This window comes from Macaca thibetana, chromosome 7, assembly GCF_024542745.1.
Source record: "Macaca thibetana thibetana isolate TM-01 chromosome 7, ASM2454274v1, whole genome shotgun sequence".
In the NCBI taxonomy this organism is placed as follows: Eukaryota; Metazoa; Chordata; class Mammalia; order Primates; family Cercopithecidae; genus Macaca; species Macaca thibetana.
In genome coordinates this window covers 136,912,928-136,931,972 of record NC_065584.1, presented here as the reverse complement: position 1 = coordinate 136,931,972, position 19,045 = coordinate 136,912,928, and the positions used below count along the sequence as shown (strand labels likewise).

The 19,045-nt window shown below is 38.2% G+C and overlaps 2 protein-coding genes across 15 annotated transcripts in view; both read left to right on the top strand.

Annotated features, from left to right (window-relative positions):
- ATOSA (atos homolog A) overlaps positions 1-16,036 on the top strand; it is a 133,314-nt gene extending 117,278 nt beyond the window's left edge. For 8 of the 9 annotated variants that reach the window (XM_050797926.1, XM_050797924.1, XM_050797928.1 and 5 more), the window contains 4 exons: positions 1,716-1,874; positions 8,557-8,625; positions 10,857-11,056; positions 15,060-16,036. In XM_050797926.1, coding sequence (XP_050653883.1) covers positions 1,716-1,874; positions 8,557-8,625; positions 10,857-11,056; positions 15,060-15,213 — 582 coding nt within the window. In that variant the 3' untranslated portion in view covers positions 15,214-16,036. The remainder of the gene's footprint in view (positions 1-1,715; positions 1,875-8,556; positions 8,626-10,856; positions 11,057-15,059) is intronic. The other variant, XM_050797929.1, reaches the window with a different exon arrangement.
- Positions 1-19,045, top strand: part of ARPP19 (cAMP regulated phosphoprotein 19) — a 974,666-nt gene that overhangs the window by 923,714 nt on the left and 31,907 nt on the right. The gene's annotated exons all lie outside the window — the stretch shown is intronic.

The window sequence follows — 19,045 nt, the reverse complement described above, 5'->3', positions numbered from 1 at the left end:
TCCATAAACATTTTTGTATGTGCCTCTCCTATGAAAATTTTTTGCATCTTCAGAATGGACTTCTTATTTAGGACACATTAGTTGAGTACTTACTATATGCTAGGAATACAAAGTTTAAATGATAAAGTTCCTGCCTTAGAGACGTTTATTGTCTACTGGAGAAGGTGGGCATATAATTTACCCAGATGGGTAAATAATTTATAAACTCAAGTAATTAGCATTGTAATAGAAGTTTCCTAGTACTTGTATATCTACTGTCTCTGCTAAAAAGGGATTGAGGAAAGCTTTACTGAGGAACTGTCATTTGAGCTTGGTCACAAAAGATGAGAAGGAATTTGCTGAGTAAATTTGTGCAGGAATCAGAGATTCTAGACAAAGGGAACTGCATGTGCAAAGGCACATGTGCAAATGTAAAAGAGCATGACGATGTTGGAAAGGATCAACTGGAGCTGGAGCATGGGACTCTGTACATGTTGGGAGAGATGAAACAAGAGGCATGGTGGAGCTTAAGTGCTGTGCTATGAATGTTGACCTCATTCTATAGACAGCAGGAAACAAAGTTTTTAAGTGGTAGATGATACTATAAGCCTTTAAAAAAAAAAAAAAAGAACTCTGGCAGTACTAGAGAGGATACACTACAGATAGAAAGACTAATTAGAAGATGTAGCGTTAATTTAGAGGAGAGGTTATGAGGATCACCTAGGTCACTAGGATAGTGGTGGTGGTGGGGATGGAGATGAGGCCATGAGACTGAGAGGTAAAATCAACAGGATATGGATTGGATTGATTAGAGGGCAAAAAGGAGATATAGAAGGTTGATTGTGACCCAGGTCATTTGGCTTTATCTTTTTGATCAGGAGATTAGAATTGCTGATATGTCACTGTTTCGCATTTAGACTACACAAACTTTTAGAATCATGAGGCTTTGTAACCTTTCTTTTCAAAGAATTGAAGGAATGCTACTCACGTTTCATGATGTATGCATATATGTGTTGATATATGTATATAAAATAAAGCTTGTGAAAAGTTTTATATGTTTCTCATAACTGGGAAGATAACCACTAAATTGTTAAAAGTAGTTATCTCACTAAGTGACCTTGGGGGAGGGATGGATAAGGGCTTCTGTACTATTTCTGTACTTTTAACTTTTTATAAATGCATGTTTTTATGTTTTAAATTAAACAAAATAAAACTTGTCACATACTACAGTATTTATAAGAGAAGCAATTATTTCTTGGTTAGAATTATAAGTGCTTGACTTCATCTTTTAATGGAACTTCCATATATAACCTGTTAGGTTTTCAAGTGTTTCTCTGTGCCTAGCACCATGAATAGGCACTGCGAGGGATAAATACCTGCTCTGATAGAGCATATTTTTAAATTTACAGATATAAAAACAATGTAGTAAATAGTTAGGCCTAACTAATGCTGAAGTTGCAGGAGAATTCAGTGTGAGTTGGAATAGTGAGAGAAGACCAAACTGTTGTAGGATGGTAGAAGACTGATGGGAGATGGAGTTGACTTCAAGTCAGATGAAAAGCAGAAATAAGGACATGGCAATGGTAACAACCACTGTTCTAGTGCTAGAAAGCATAGTAATATATTTCTTGTTATCACTTCTCTGCCTTTAGGCTAAGTGTATATTTCTTTAAATAGAAAAAAAATGAATGTGTTAGCTTTTTAAATTGAGTTATAAAAATTATTTTGTCTTCCAGGAATCTGTCTTGAACTATCGTTTAGATCCTCTCGGCATTGTTGATGGTTTTACTGCCGAGGTAGGGGCAAGTGGTGCTTTCTGCCCCACACATTTGACTCTTCCAGTTGAAGTGTCATTCTACAGTGTTTCAGATGACAATGCTCCCTCTCCTTATATGGCAAGTATTTTTTATATTGTGTGTTTTCCTGCCAAATCAACCGACTTAATAACAAATTTCTTTAAGTGCTTTGGTACAATACTTGAAAGTATAAATCACTTCCTAAGAGCTGAATACAAACTAACATGCCAAAATATTACCTCACGACTTCTTTCTAAGCTAGTTCAAACAACAGATAACCTCTTTTACATTTAAGGATGGTACTAAAAACGTACTTGTTTCTCTTTGTCTTGAAAAAATGGTAAAAATTGATTAGTGACACTGTAATTCCATCGTGCTGAGTTCACACACATTCTCAAATGCTTACTGTGCACTCGGCCCTCTAGTCCTACAAGGCTTTGGTGACATAAGGCTTCTGTAGGGCCCTTTTACTCCTTTTTCTCCTGTTTGGTTTGGTTTGTCTTTGGGCCTACTCTTTTCTAATCCTAGGGTTTTTTTTTTTTTTTTTTTTTTTTTTTTTTTTTTTTTTTGGATAAGCTCTCACTCTGTTGCCTAGGCTGGAGTGCAGTGGTACAGTCATAGCCCACTGCAGCCTCAAACTTCTGGCCTCAAACCATCCTCCTGCCTTGGAGCTCCTAAGTAGCTGGGTCTGCAGATATGCGCCACCATGCCTAGCTCATTTTTATGTTTTGTAGAGGCAGGGCCTCCCTATGTTGCCCAGGCTGGTCTTGAACTCTTGGCCTCAAGCAGACCTCCCACTTTGGCCTTCCAAGTGTTGGAATTACAGGCATGAGCCACCACAACTAGCCTAATCCTAGAGTTCTTTAGGATACTAGCTACTTCAGACTCATGCTAATGTCTTAATGGAGAGTGAAATAACTAAGAGGAGTTAGAGCAAGCTTGTCCGGCCTACAGCCCACATGCAACCCAGGAAGGCTTTGAATGTAACCCAACACAAATTTGTAAACATTCTTAAAACATTATGATATTTTTTGTGTGATTTTTTTTCTTTTTTTAGCTCATCCGCTATTGTTAGTGTTAGTATATTTTATGTGTGACCCAAGACAATTATTCTTCTGCCAATGTGGCCCAGGGAAGCCAAAGATGGGACACCTCTGAGTTATAGTGTTGAGCCTTAAGATCAATTTATGATTTCACCTTTCTGATTTTTTTTTATTCCAATGGCTTGTGGATAATATAAGCATTCATTTGCAAAAACGATACTGAGTACTAGTATATGATTAGTATCAGCCCTCTTCCAAAAGACAAAGAGAGGTAAGTAGCTAGCTATGCAGGTCTGTAAAAAGCTGACAGTGATGGTGTCAAATATGGAGTCAAATCTGGGTTTTCATGTTAGGTGTTACTTTTGAGAAATGCAGATTACTGTAGGCATTGAATATTATAGCCTAGTCTTGCTGCTTGAATTTCCTAACTTACTACCTGGCCCAACTGCTTCCTCTCCTAACATGCCTGTCTCCAACCTTCTAGGTTTTCAAGGACATTAGTAACAATGACTTTTGTTATTAAATAAAAGCTGTAAAAAGGAACATCTATATAATTGAGAAACAACAGACAGGAAAGGAAGCTACTCTTAGGAACCTATATGTGACCTACTCATTATTGGCCCAGTTTCCTAAAGGAAAGCTTACTCCATTCTAAGGGTGAAGATTTTAGTCAAGAGCTTGATTAGTGTTTCACACTTTGATAGAAAAAGCATAGTGGTGTCTGCTTGTTTATTCAAAATTTTCTTTTCCCAACAACATTCACATCTGTGGGTCATAAGCGTGAAGATGCCCAGCATAGGTTATTATTGAATGAAGAGGCCCCCCTTCACAAACCTGCCCAGTTATTACATATGCTATCTGTTCATTTACCATAGAAAGATGTACCCACTTTCCCAGAATTATTTTGGAAAAAATAATTTTGGACAATTAATGAAATGGAAAGTACCACTGAGATAAGTTTAATACCAGAATAAATGCATATCATACTCAAATACTTAAAATATGAGAGTATATCTACAGCCTGTTTGCCTTACCAGGACATCAAGAATCTCATCAGTTTCACACCTTTTATTGGCATGTAGTAATAGAGGATGGAAAGATAAGGTCTAAAATACTGTGATCTGGCTGTGTGCAGTGGCTCATGCCTGAATCCCAGCATTTTGGGAGGCTGAGGCGGGCAGATCACCTGAGGCTGGCAGATCACCTAAGGCCAAGAGTTCAAGACCAGCCTGGTCAACATGGTGAAACCCTGTCTCTACTAACAATACAAAAAATTAGCTGGGCATGGTGGCACACGCCTATAATCCCAGCTACTTGGGAGGCTAAGGCAGGAGAATAGCTTGAATCCAGGAGGCAGAGGTTGCAGTGAGCCGAGATCGCATCATTGCACTCCAGCCTGGGCTACAAGAGCAAAACTCTGTCTCAAAATAAATAAAATACTGTGATCTGTCATTAGTGAACAGAGTCCCTGTTGGCCATTAGGATGGCTTGGAAACAAGATAAAAGGGTAAACTGGCTGAAAATCAGCTCAAATAAATATCTTAGATGGAAATTAATGAGCAAAAGGTAATTTGAACTATGCTTTTAAAAAGCAAAACGCATTAATCTTTCACCTTAGTTGATGTCTAAAAAATGAAGGATTGAGAGATAAAAGATTTTATCACTCCAGAAAGTACTAGAGATGTACACACAGATGATTGCAGATCGTTGAATAGATATTGGCAAGGGTATGAATCAGGTTACTGAATTTAATCTATCCTTTTGAGAATCTCTGATTTTCTTTTCTCTGACAACATTCTTCAGTCAACTATCCCGTTTATATTTTTCCTATGAAAAAATTAGAATATTTTCAAAAAATAGGCTGTATTTTTCTATTAAAAGTTTACTTATTAGGAATGCATTCTTTTTGCAAATGACCCAGTCCCAGTGTTTCCTGCTATGGATTAATTTTGTTCCTCAGGGAATATTCTCTATACTTTTGTAGTTGAGTCTGTTTTCAAAGAACTGATTATGTTTTGGTAAGACTATGCATATCACAGACCAGCAGGGCGAAGACATAAAACTCCTATTTGTTACTCTTATAATAACCTTGTTACTCTGATAATAATTTTGGGACCTCTTATCACAGATTATAGAAATGACTCGGCCGGGCGCGGTGGCTCACGCCTGTAATCCCTGCACTTTGGGAGGCCGAGGCGGGCGGATCACGAGGTCAGGAGATCGAGACCATCCTGGCTAACACGGTGAAACCCCGTCTCTACTAAAATACAAAAAATTAGCCGGGCGCGGTGGCGGGCGCCTGTAGTCCCAGCTACTCGGGAGGCTGAGGCAGGAGAATGGCGCGAGCCCGGGAGGCGGAGCTTGCAGTGAGCCGAGATGGTGCCACTGCACTCCAGCCTGGGCGACAGAGTGAAGACTCCGCCTCAAAAAAAAAAAAAAAAAAAAAAGAAATGACTCACATGGGTAAAATTTTAGCACAGAAAATCCTATCTTTGTGGTATAGAGGTGGTATAGGATTTCTCATTAAATGATTCCTTAAAGATTAACTCAAAGCCATATAATATTATTCTCCGGTTGGGAGTTAGTGGTAAAAATGTTCTCCAAGTGTTATATGACAACACTTAGCTGTCTAGAAACTGTTGTATTGTGAAACCAGGCAGAAATATCTAAGGCAGGTGTGCCAGTGGCAAATTTATAATATGACTTTCATTATAATATTATCAGGGCCACGTATGATTTCCTTTCATTTGTAATTAACCAGATCAAGATATATTTCTTTCAGTTTTCCACTTACTTGTGCATATTTACTATTCCATAATAATTTGAGGAATTTTTGTATAAGATTTTGACCATATTTATTTTAACCCTAGTATTCCATTTTAAAATCCCAGAAGAAAGGCCAGGCATGGTGGCTCACACCTGTAATCCCAGCACTTTGGGAGGCTGGGGCAGGCGGATGCCTTGAGGTCAGGAGTTCAAGACCAGCCTGGCCAACATGGTAAAACCCCATCTCTACTAAAAGCACAAAAATTAGCTGGGTGTGGTGGTGGGTGCCTGCAATACCAGCTACTCGGGAGGCTGAGGCACAAGAATTGCTTGAACCCAGGAGGCAGAGGTTGCACTAAGCCAAGATTGTGCCACTGCACTCCAGTCTTTATGACCGAATGAGGCTCCATCTCAAAAAAAAGAAAAACAAAAATGCCAGAAGAAAATGTGTTTTTCTCTTTTGTGTTAAATATGGTAACTTTTCGTAGGTATTAATATGCTGATCAGTTAAAATGATGAAATTATTACAATAATGATGAATAATAATAAAATTCCAAATAATTTCCCAGTCCCTTTCTAAAATTCCTAACTTGCCAATGCTACTAGTCTTAACATTGCTTACAAATTGTTTTAAATTGTTGCCTTAAACTTTATGGTTTTTTTCAAAAAGCTATTTTTTTAAATAAATTGATTTAGTTACTGTGTTCTAAAAACTATTGGAATTGAATGTATTAAAGGAAACAAGCATAAACTTGGTAGTAGTTGCCTTACCACTTTTACTGTATGTATTTGGTGGGGAGGCCGATGGCTGTCAAGGAAGAACGGTAGTATATTACATGTAGTTATGTGATTTTAAAGATAGCTATTATTTAGGTATATTTTACTTTTTCTTTCTGAAACTAGGAAGAAGATGCATATAATATTCCATACCTTTTTCATGTAGAGTAAATAGCCACACTGTGCTCATTAAAAAAATGTGGTATACAGAGTACCTCATTAGGCATGTAGGGCAGATTGTAAGAGATAAATTGTTTAAGTTTCATTGCTGTTTTGGTTAGGGTTGCAGTTTGTTGATGTGCTTTTTTCATGCTTTAAATAACCACTTGACAAATCTGATTTGTCAAGAACCACGTATGTGTTAACCTTAATGTGTTAATTTAATAATCTGATGTCAAGTGTTGTTCACTTGACGTTGAGGAATCCATATGTCAGAATGTGGCTTTCCCTTTTACCTTTATCCACTCCTTTTTACTTCCTAACCCTGGAACCCAACAGAGAGATGTCACCTAATAGGACAGTCCTGTTTTATATTTGCTTTTACATAAGTTTGGCATGTACAATGTATAATAATGGAATCATGAAATGTAGAACATACAGTTCTCCTTAACTACCTTAACTGCTTGAAAGAAAAGTATTATCCCAGTTAACATAAATGCATCAGCATTCATTTTTTAAAGCTCTTAAGTGTCACAGGCTGGGCACGGTGGGTCACGCCTGTAATCCTAGCACTTTGGGTGGCAGAGGCGGGTGGATCACCTGAGGTCAGGAGTTCAAGACCAGCCTGGACAACATTGTGGAACCCCCCCGCTGCCATCTCTACTAAAAATACAAAAATTAGCTGGGTGTGATGGTGAGCGCCTGTAGTCCCAGCTACTTGGGCGGCTGAGACAGAAGAATCGCTTGAACCTGGGAGGCAAGGGTTGCAGTGAGCCGAGATCACACCACTGCATTCCAGCCTCGGTGACAGAGTGAGACAGCGTCTCAAAAAAAAAAAAAAAGTATCACAATTACCACCAATAGTCATTTGGTTATCCTAGTTATTGATCATCCTGGTTATTGAGAAACTTTTACACATTCCGTTTGAACTTACCTTGTTTTAACAAATACGCTTTTACCCCATTGATTGGATTTTGCAGTAATGAGAACATCCTGAGAAAAACTACTTCATATACTGGAGCAGGGCTCCCAAACCTTAATGTAAATTGATATCATCTGGAGAATCTTGTTAAAATGTATATTTGACTTCATAAGGTCTGGGAAGAGGCCAGACATTTCACAGTCCTAACGAGTTCACAGGTGATGCTGATGATGCTCATCTGAGGATTGTTCTTTGAGTACCAGAACAACTGGAGGACTCAATGTCCTCTTTTAGACTTCTCTAATGAAATTTAGCTTTAACCTTGACTCAAATCAGCTCTCAATCCATTGTGTTCTGATTTAGAATCAATTTGGATTCTTAGATTCCTTAACAAATAAATGACCAAACAAAAGCAAAATACCTTAATAATATCCAGATTAAAACACAACATGATATAAGGTTGTTTCTGAAGAAATATTTAATTTTAGGAAAGTGAGATTTTATAGCTTTACTATAGAACATTCCACAGCCTGAAAGTTATTGATTTAACTTTCATTTTCCACATTTTGTCTTAAACATCTCTTATCCCGTAAAGTAGTACCAGGCAGGAACTACAGACTTCCAAATTCCTTTTTTATTTTTTTTCTGTCTTTATTCGGAAATCCAGATATGTAACTTAACTCCCAGACGGAAGAATTGACTTTATTTTGGGCCAAGACTTACTTTCCTACACTTGTGACTTTTTACATGCCCAAAGACCAATAAATTACTTGCTTCTTCATTTCCCCTCTCCCTCAAGATACATGGAAAGGGTCCTGTTACCTTCCTTCATTTCCTTTTTAGTTAGGAACGCCTTACTTTTATTCCTATATCTTAATAGTAATTTTGAGTGCTGTGGCCATTGATGTTATATATTCTTTATAGTGACATCACCAGGAAGAACAGTAAAGTGTTTCCTTAGGGATAGAAACATAGAATGTATCTCTATTAATTCAATATGAATGTTTTTCCATAGAAATAGAATTCTGAAATTTTTATAAATTACATGAGTTATTTTAGTCTTTTATGTACATATGCATCAGTTTGTACTCAATTTGTCTTCTTTTATTTAAAGGGTGTGATTACTTTAGAGTCCCTTGGTAAAAGGGGTTATCGAGTACCTCCTTCAGGAACAATACAAGTGGTATGTGTTTTATAGCCTACAATTGCAATAATCATTCTCTCACATACATATAGAACTTAGCCCTTTCTCCTGCTACTGCTGCTGCAACAACTTTGGTAAGTAATAGTGGGGCTGCAGCTTTGTTTGGAGTTTCCCTGCTCTGCCCCAGGAATGACCATTTGGGGACCTCCATAAAAGGAAAGCATTAATAAGCTAATCAAGGTGAATACTTAAGAAAAATAGCATATGACAGTTTGCATAACTTCAATAGGGCTCTTTTCAATATATTTAGAACCTAATATTACTGGTGCCTTCTTTTTAATAAATCAGATTGAAATGAACCTATTTAAAAGGAGACCCCAAATATTAGAATTGCTTTGGCAGGAAAACTTGGGAAACAAAATTATTTCTAATAATTTCTAAAATTGATTTAATGAGATGACCACACAAAGCAGAAATATAGTCTGACAGATGTCAGGGCAGAGAAGGCATCATTCCTTTTGGTGTAGGCATTGATCTCGTTTTGGCTCAGGAGAGTCCTCCTATCTCAGAACAGTCTTTCATCATCCCTGGTCTAGGGTTCTGAGAAGAATAATCTGATATTAAGGCCAGCTTGAAATTGAGTTCACTCTAGATCTGACCCAGCATAATCCTGCAAGCCCTCAAATCTATTACAGAGTTTGCAGACTGAACGAGAGTCTAGCTAAGGCTTGCTCCTCATTCCCAGGATTTGATCTAATCCAGCAAGCCTTTTTATGACCTTTGACCTCAGTGTGTTCAGTACTTTGTCAGATCACTTTTACTCATCATCATTGTTCCAATACTGCAAGGAGTCTGTACGTTTGTTTATTTCCTATCACACAGGAATGAAACAGAACTATGTAATATGTGTACGTGTGTGTATATATATATATACACATATATAGTAATACATATTTATATAAGTTTTGCTGAGGAGGAATTACCACAAGAATACCACAAGTAAACCGATTTCTTGAAGTAAAGGAGTGACAGTGTTCTCTTGTCTTTGGCTATGTAGCTCATGAGAAAGTGTGGGTCAGCAGAAAGCTAGCTGTCAGTTGTGATCATAGTGAAGCATAAACTCGGAGGTAACACATTCACCTCTTGTTTGGACACTGCCAACTTTAGTGGTTAATTATAAGTATGAAATGTGGGTATGTCTTCTATCCTGTGTACAGTTTAACTGTGTATAAACATGATTTGAACTCCTGGCTTATGAGGTGTGGTTGTTGAATGTATTAGCCTTAATCTTAAGACTCACTAGATTTCAAAAATTGGATTATGATATTGATATATTTCTCATTTTGATTCAGTGAGTGATGTCCAGTGCCACGGATGAGCTTCTGAAAGCATGGGTACCAAGTTACCTATTGATGTGTTGGTAATTTGGTTAAAGTCAGATCAGCAGCTTGGGGTTTTGTTTAAAAATGAGTACTTTAAAAATAATATTCCTTCAATTATTCATAACCAAGCAACAATTGAATTTAATTCAGTCGTCACCATGGATACATATTTTGGTCTATAATGATATTGAGGATTTTTTTTAAAAGCTTAGTTTTGCTACAGATTTTGAAATGATTCCATGTATGAGTAAATGAAGTATTAAGCCTACTTTAGATCTAATATTAATAGATCTAGTGAGCTTTGTTTTCTAAACTTGGGGAAATGTTCAGATAGGAAAAAGTCTCTTCTTTGAGCACCTATTTTAAATTTTATAATAATCATATGTCCTTAAGACATCAAACATGCTAATTTTACTGAGCTTGTATTTTTATTTGAAATATTCTATTTGGTATTAAAATGTGAGAAAAATTAAAACTCAATTTTGAGAAGTTTGAAGTTGATACTCTTTAGCAAAGCTATTATGTTTGAAATAATTGAACTGGAATATTTTAACCCAATAAGGATGTATTTTGCTTAAGCTAGTAGAACTATTCCTTAAAGTTACTCCTCTGAACAAGGAGTAAAATTTATACATATGAAATTTGTGACTAAAGATTTTGATTTTTACTGGACCTTATATTATTGTAAAACAAAAAATTGAACCTTTTAAAAAATACTGAATATTATTTCATAAACTTTTGAAATTATGTTAATTTTAGTCCCTGAAACTGAATTATATTCAGTAGTATTACCTTGTTGTTTAAAATCTTGTTTGATTATTGGCACAATCATTCTGAGTCACAACAAATCACTATTTTTAAGGAATAATTTCTATATTGTTTCTTCAGACCTTATTTAATCCTAATAAGACTGTGGTGAAGATGTTTGTTGTGATATATGATTTACGAGATATGCCAGCCAATCATCAGACATTCCTACGACAAAGAACTTTTTCTGTACCTGTTAAACAAGAAGTGAAGAGAAGTGTTAATAAAGAGAACATCCGACACACAGAAGAACGGTTATTACGCTACCTCATACATCTGAGGTAATGCTTCAAATTAATATGAAAATGTTACTTTAGAACAACTCTGAAATTTTTAGTTTTTTTTTTTTAAACTGTGACTCTAACTAGACCAGTGTCCCTTGGGACTTTGCTTAGCTTGGGGACTCTTGATGATGTGCCAAGATGCCGAAAGTACATGACATACCTTCCTGCGGTTGTTATTACTTGTTGAATTAAGGAAGTTTTCATTTATAGCTGTTTAATATAAAATATTTTATGCCAAAACAAATGCATCTGGGGCAATGAAACACATTTTCTAAACGAATACTATTTTAAAATATAATACGAGGGCCGGGTGCAGTGGCTCACACCTGTAATTCCAGCACTTTGGGAGGCCGAGGTGGGCGGATCATCTTCAGGAGTTTGAGACCAGCCTGGCCAACATAGTGAAACCCTGTCTGTACTAAAAATACAGAAATTACCTGGGCGTGGTGGTGGGCTCCTGTAATCCCAGCTACTCAGGAGGCTGAGGCAAGAGAATTGCTTGAACCCGGGAGGTGGAGGTTGCAGTGAGCTAAGATCACACCATTGGACTCCAGCCTGGGTGACAAGAGTGAGACTCCGTCAAAAAAAAAAAAAAAAAAAAAAAGTAATGCGAGCCGTATAAATCATTCTATATTTTTCTTTTTTTTTTTTTCCGAGACGGAGTCTTACTCCATTGCCAGGGTGGAGTACAGTGGCGCAATCTTGGCTCACTGCAACCTCCGCCTCCTGGGTTCAAGTGATTCTCCTGCCTTAGTCTCCCGAGTAGCTGGGACTACAGGTGCCCACCACCACACTCAGCTAAATTTTTGTATTTTTAGTAGACACGGGGTTTCACTATGTTGGCCAGGATGGTCTCAATCTCTTGACATCATGATCCACCCGCCTCCGCCTCCCAAAGTGCTGGGATTACAGGCATGAGTCACCACGCCCAGCCAAATCATTCTATATTTTTCAATAGCCATGTTTAAAAAGTAATAAACAGGTAAATTAATATGTTTTATTTAGCTCAATCTATCCAAATTTTACCATTTGAATATATAACTGATATAAAAATTATCAATGAGATATTTAATATCACTAACTCCTTGAAATCAAGTATGTATTTTACACTTAAATTTGAGCTAGCTACATTTCAAATACTCAATAACCACATATGGCTAATGGCTACTGTATTGGAAAGAGAAGTTTTTAAACTTCATTCATTTCTTCAACTGATGTTTATGGGCCAGGCGTGCTTCTAGACACTAGCAAAACAGCAGTGACAAAAATCTGCTCTCGTAGAGCTTATACTCTAGTCCTTCCATTATAAATATCTTTCCTTCTAACTTTTACTACCCAACTCATGGTTCAAGGTTGTGAGAAGCCACTTGTTTGCTCTTGAGGTCAAAGTTGTCAGTATACTAGGGGAAGGTTTTCAGCCCTGAAATCCTAGTTTAGCTCTCAGGATCAATGAGCGAATTGATTGGTTAAAAGAGGGCTCAGTAGACTTTTGCCTGTAACTCTGTTTCTAATAATTGTCTGATCCCTTCCATAGAAAGTCCTCAGTCACATCAGTGATGTTTATCTTAGACTAACTCCTTACAGTAAGGAGCGTTACTCATCAGGAGGAGTCAACTTTCATCTCAGGTCCAGGCAGAAGACTTCTTCAATCTGTTATTGCTGATGGTGACCACCTGCTATCTTTTTTTTTTTTTTTTTTTTTTTTTTTTTGAGACAGAGTCTCGCTCTGTCGCCCAGGCTGGAGTGCAGCGGCCGGATCTCAGCTCACTGCAAGCTCCACCTCCCGGGTTTATGCCATTCTCCTGCCTCAGCCTCTCGAGTAGCTGGGACTACAGGTGCCCGCCACCTCGCCCGGCTAGTTTTTTGTACTTTTTAGTAGAGACGGGGTTTCACAATGTTAGCCAGGATGGTCTCGATCTCCTGACCTTGTGATCCGCCCATCTCGGCCTTCCAAAGTGCTAGGATTACAGGCTTGAGCCACTGCGCCCGGCCCTATCTTTCTTTATATATGCCTTGCAGTGGTGATCTGGAGTGAAAAAGCAGCGAGCTGTACACTCAAGTCCCATATATGAAAGTCTGTTAATTATTCTTCCCAAAGCACTATTTAATTAGTTCTTTCATCTCAGTCTTCTGCCTGTTGTTCTGTATGCAGAAGACATGTTCAGCCAGCATATTTAAACCAAACCTGATACTACCTGATGTAAGCCACATGAGAAATGTTACACAGATTGTGGGAATGAAAAATCTATGAAAAACAGACTTGGAAAACTTTTTTTAAAAGACATGGTATGGCCAGGCGCGATGGCTCACACCTATAATCCCAGCACTCTGGGAGGCCGAGGCGGGCGATCACCTGAGGTCAGGAGCTTAAGACCAACCTGGCCAACATGGTGAAACCCCATCTCTACTAAAAATACAAAAATTAGGCGTGGTGGTGGACGCCTGTAATCCTAGCTCCTCAGGAAGCTGAGGCAGGAGAATTACTTGAACCTGGGAGGCAGAAGTTGTAGTGAGCTGAGATCGCGCCACTGCACTCCAGCCTGAGCAAAGGAGCAAGACTCTGTCTCATAAATGAATGAGTGAATAAATGAATGACATGGTATGAAATTGCAGACTATGAGAATACCTCCCAACCTAGAAAAAGATTCAACCCTCTATGGTTAAACTTGCATTTGACACCATTCCTCTTGAAGTTTAACAACCATAGCTAATTGTAACCAATACTGGCCAGAGTAAAAATCAGCCACCTTAGCTTTTATAATCTCCACATAATGACAGGACATTTTAAAGAAACCTTTTTAGGGAAAACGGTATACTTCCCAAAGAATGTTCTCCTTCAGTTTGGGAAGGTGAAAAACTTCAGAGAGGAGGGAAGAGTAAGCCCAGTCAGAGCCAGTCTGCTTTAACATACAGAGCTGTAACCACTACATCTTTCAGCTAGTTCAGGAGTAAAATCCACAAACCCAGAGAGTATTTATGCTATGCCAAGGGAAAAACAAAGAGAAGTTAACACTACAGGGTATGTTTGTCTGTTTGGTAGGTAAGTTAATGTGAGTGAAGATTCCAAATCCCTGCACTGTATTACAGATATTGGCAGTGGATAGAAACAGTTTCATATACAGTTTTGATAGCCATTTTCTTTTTTTTTTTTTTTTTTTTTTTTTTTTTGAGATGGAGTCTCGCTCTGTTGCCCAGGCTGGAGTGCAGTGGCCAGATCTCAGCTCACTGCAGGCTCCGCCTCCCGGGTTCACGCCATTCTCCTGCCTCAGCCTCCGGAGCAGCTGGGACTACAGGCGCCCGCCACCTCGCCCGGCTAGTTTTTTTTTTGTATTTTTTTAGTAGAGACGGGGTTTCACTGGGTTAGCCAGGATGGTCTCGATCTCCTGACCTCGTGATCCGCCCGCCTCGGCCTCCCAAAGTGCTGGGATTACAGGCTTGAGCCACCGCGCCCGGCCTTTGATAGCCATTTTCATTTTACTGCTAACTTTTCTCTTGACTTTTGATGGTGGCTGGGTTTTACTTAGCCTAGCCACTGTTGATTACAGTTTTTTATCATCTGCCCCAAATTATGGGAGGCTAAGTTGTATGAAATGGGTCTATGGAGCTAGAAGATGCCAGGGCTACAGAGCCCAAATGTAATGTTATTGAGTAATGTGAGTGAACTGCCATGTGAACCTGCAGATGAGGAAAGGTGCGTGTACTGTGGAGTCAGGGAGGAAAAGTAAGATTCTATTTGACACTCAAGATTTACAGGAAGAAGCATCTCAGGCATTGAGGGAAGGAAAAGGAGTATGAGGTATTTAGGGAATGGTAAGAGAGCACGTTTAAATAAAAGCATATGCTTTGGTCTTTAGAAAAGACCTTAAATATCATGTTAAAGAGTTAGTGTTGACCTAATATTGTAGCAAGATTAGTTCTTCCTGCTTTCAAATTTTAATTATTCTAGTTTATTTTAAAGACTCATTCTCTGAAATGTTTTATATTTTGTTTATTTGTTTAGGTTCCAGAGTTCTAAATCTGGAAAGATCTACCTCCATAGAGATGTACGGCTCCTGTTCTCTAGAAAGTCAATGGAGGTTGATAGCGGTGCTGCATATGAACTCAAATCTTACACTGAATCGCCAACAAACCCTCAGTTTTCACCAAGATGTTGATAAGGAGTGATGATTTAAAGTATTTACTCAGTACCCAAGTTTGCAAGTAAAAATTAGCATAGAATGGAGTGTACCAAATTAACAATCAGGAGAGTGGATCCTCTCCCGTTATCCTGGACCAGTTTTTATGAAAGGATTCCTGAAATGAAATCCATATATTCCATGTAGACTGGAAAAACTCATGTCCTAATACTTTTTGTACTGTTGAAACCACTTCATTGGACGTGTTGCAATAGCAAAACCCCCAGTTAGATTAGTGTTTACACATTTTATTTCTCAGTTATTTAATATTTAATGTTTTCCTTAATACTCAAGTGATGTTTGTCTCTAGTGTTCTAATGTAGCACAAATCCTATGTAAAATCATACTATGTATTTTTGACATTAATGTTGAAATCTGAAATATGCACAAGTCTTTAATTTTGTGTGATGTGTTAAGTGCTGTTCATTTAAGTTATTGAAAATGAGAATAAAATGTTGAGCTTCTTTAAAATTAACACACTATGCAAGCATGTGTACTTCTTATATCTCTCATGTTTAGTTTTTATAACACCATATCCAGGTTGCTATCTCACACAGTAGCCCTTTAACGTATTGTATTAGCAGTGCAATGTGGACTAAGCTGCTTCACATTCCCTTTGCAAGTTCAGATCATCGTGCCCATTCATAGCCAGGATTCCTTATCCCCCAAACAGTTCTATTTTTCCTTAATCACTACTATAGAGTCTTTACATTAAATTACTGTCCTATGCTAGATAATTTTCTCAAACTGTTAAAAGAATATGTACTTTGGAAACAAATTAGTATTTATATTGTAAATATATGCAAAAATAACTAAGACACGTGTACTTGGCTTTTATTTGTAGATGAGACATTTATGTGATTGAGTGAATTAGCCATTAGGCATTTTCATTCTAGCTCTACAGCTGCAAAGAGGAAGGGGGAAGATGTCTTGAGTCTTGTTCCCAGTTTATCACTAAGCACATCAGAAGTCTGTCTTCCAACACCCTTGGAACAAACAGGGTGGTTTTTAGATGTTCGTGCTCAGACAGTGGGCAACAGCAGATTAAATAACAAGGCAAAAATACTAGGAATGCTGGTAGAAATCTATGACTGCAAGTTAAAAAAACATACCACTCAAGTAGGCCAGACCCAGGAGACCTGGGAATCTAGAACCTGGTAAGCAGTCTGGAATTGGGAAAAGGGAAAGTCTACTTTCGGACCCAGGCATTAGACAGACTGCTTAAGAGAATCTATCTGTCCAGGTGATGAGTATGTGGCTGCAGGCCAGCAGACTGTGGAATGGCAAGCAGATACCTCTTAATATATTTCTTTTAAAATATCAGTTTAAAAAGGCTATTTATATTCCATAAAACTAAAAAAATATATTTCAGTGGTGCAAATTTATGAAGATTGTTTTCAATCTTTAGACTGTGTGGAAAACAGATGGGACAAGGACCCAAAGGTTTGGATTGTAGTCCCAGCTCTAATGGTATCTAATGGAACTGACTCCAGGAATCCCCTAATGTTTCCAGGTCTGTGTGATTGAGAAAATGTGGCGAGAGTATGATTAATGTGCCTTCTCTTCTTAAATTCTGTTATGTAATTCTTGAAATAAGTATTTCAATATATAAATCTAGATATGCATGTGGTAAAAGTCAATATTGATAATTTTATATAAAACTTGGAAAACATCAAAAACATTTTTAAATTTCTTTTTTGACCTCTCCAGTAAAGTTTACCCAAAAAATAGTCACATACTTGTGTGCAGGTGTCTTTTTGCATGGATACCACACTGCAGTCTTTCCGGAATTCTTTCTAGTACATGGTCTTCCAACCTTTCTGAGCAGTTTTTAGAAACTTTGAAGTTGAATGGAACACCTGGGTACATCCTGTGCTTTCTTCCTGGTAAGTTTGTGCAGAGCAAGCACGTGCTGACCTTTTGCTCCTCTACTTAGGGCCTTTTTCACTTATGTTTTTCCTCTGTGAGGTAAAAATTACCCAGCGTCTGTTCTCACTTGCCCTGGCATTATCTCTATCACACTGGTTCTTTTTCTACCCTTGGTAGGCCAAGGCATTACCACATCTCTATTATCTGTATTCAATTATATCACTAGATTATATAACAGTTGAGTGTTGGCATGCACAGAAAGATACCAGCGGACAACCAACATTGTTACCTGTGATAGATACTAGAGATCTTACTGCAGGCCCAGTTGGCAGTGTTGCAGATCAATAAAATGAGTCATAACTGATAACTAACTCCCTTTAAAAAGGAACTACGGTTGGGAGGCCGAGGCGGGCAGATCATGATGTCAGGAGATCGAGACCATCCTGGCCAACATGGTGAAACCCCATCTCTACTAAAAAAAAAAAAAAACACACAAAATGAGCCAGGCGTGGTGACGCATGCCTGTAGTCCCAGTTACTCTGGAGGCTGAGGCAGGAGAATGGCGTGAACCTGGGAGGCGGAGCTTGCAGTGAGCCAAGATCGCCCCACTGAACTCCAGTCTGGGAGACAGAGCAGGACTTCGTCTCAAAAAAAAAAAAAGGAACTATGGATCACAAATAACCTGTGGAGATTTTCTTCGATTACAATGCTAAAATCTGTCATGAGAATTAAAATCGAAGTGATGAAATGAGGTCTGGCTGGAAAATACCCAACGGAAGGTTCTCCCCTCTTGCCATTTTCCCTCACCAGATCTGTCATTCCCTGAGGGCTAACGAAGGGGAAAATTTCTCCTTCAAAGGCTTCATCTTTGAAATCCTCACTCTTTCCTAATTAACTTTGTGAATAAAGTGGTGATTCTTTTCTGACTTCATTTATAAAATACATGTCTATTATAAAAAATGTTCACACCATATAAGTATATAAAGTAAATGAAAAAGTCCCCTCCCTCAAGTTGATCTTTGCAGCTACTGCTTTAACAGGGCTGGTGACTGCTGAAAATTTGGTATGTGATACACCATATGGTTTACTAGACCTAGGAAAACAGGATCAATCTAAATGGAAGTAGGCTTTTCATATTGGTGAGCATTAACTCTAAATCCCTAGACTATCCCTATATAGCACTGGAATCAGCCCATTCTACTCCATCATAGGCTATCTGTGGGAGATACGGCAAAAATGTGGACATGGGGAGAAGGAAGAGAACATATGAATGCTTGCAATGTGCTAGGCATTGTACAGGCAGTTTATATGTCACTGAGTCCTTAAAAACCATGCTTCAGAAAAAGAGTGAAAATTCTACAGTTATTCTCCAGTTAAAAGGGGGTTTGAAGCTTGCCCAAGGTCATACTGGCAATAAGTAGAAGAACCAGAATTCAAATCTGAGTTAAAGAGTGTCTTTTTCACTCTACTACACTGATATTTTGCCTTTTTTCCTCATTTCCATTGTATTTTTCCACCAGAAATATACTTTCCATCAATAGTCTTGGAAGTAAAGATAATAACTTTCCACGTGGTAAGTGAGGTATAGTAAGGAAATGCCTACCTCAAGTGTCCAATTTTTTTAAAACCTACAACTTTGGGAATGAATATCCTAATGCAACTCAGAGGCTATTCAACGTAATATACTGTCAGGAGGCATGAGGTAAAGACTCAGTTTTTCAGGTCTCTTCCAGATCCCCTTTTACCCTATTGTTCACTGTATTGTTTTGTTTTGGTTTTGGTTTTTGAGATGGAGTCACGCTCTGTCACCCAGGCTGGAGTGCAGTGGCATGATCTTGGCTCACTACAACCTCTGCCTCGCAGGTTCAGTTGATTCTTCTGCCTCCACCTCCTGAGTAGCTGGGCACTGCCACCATGCCCAGCTAATTTTTGTATTTTTAAT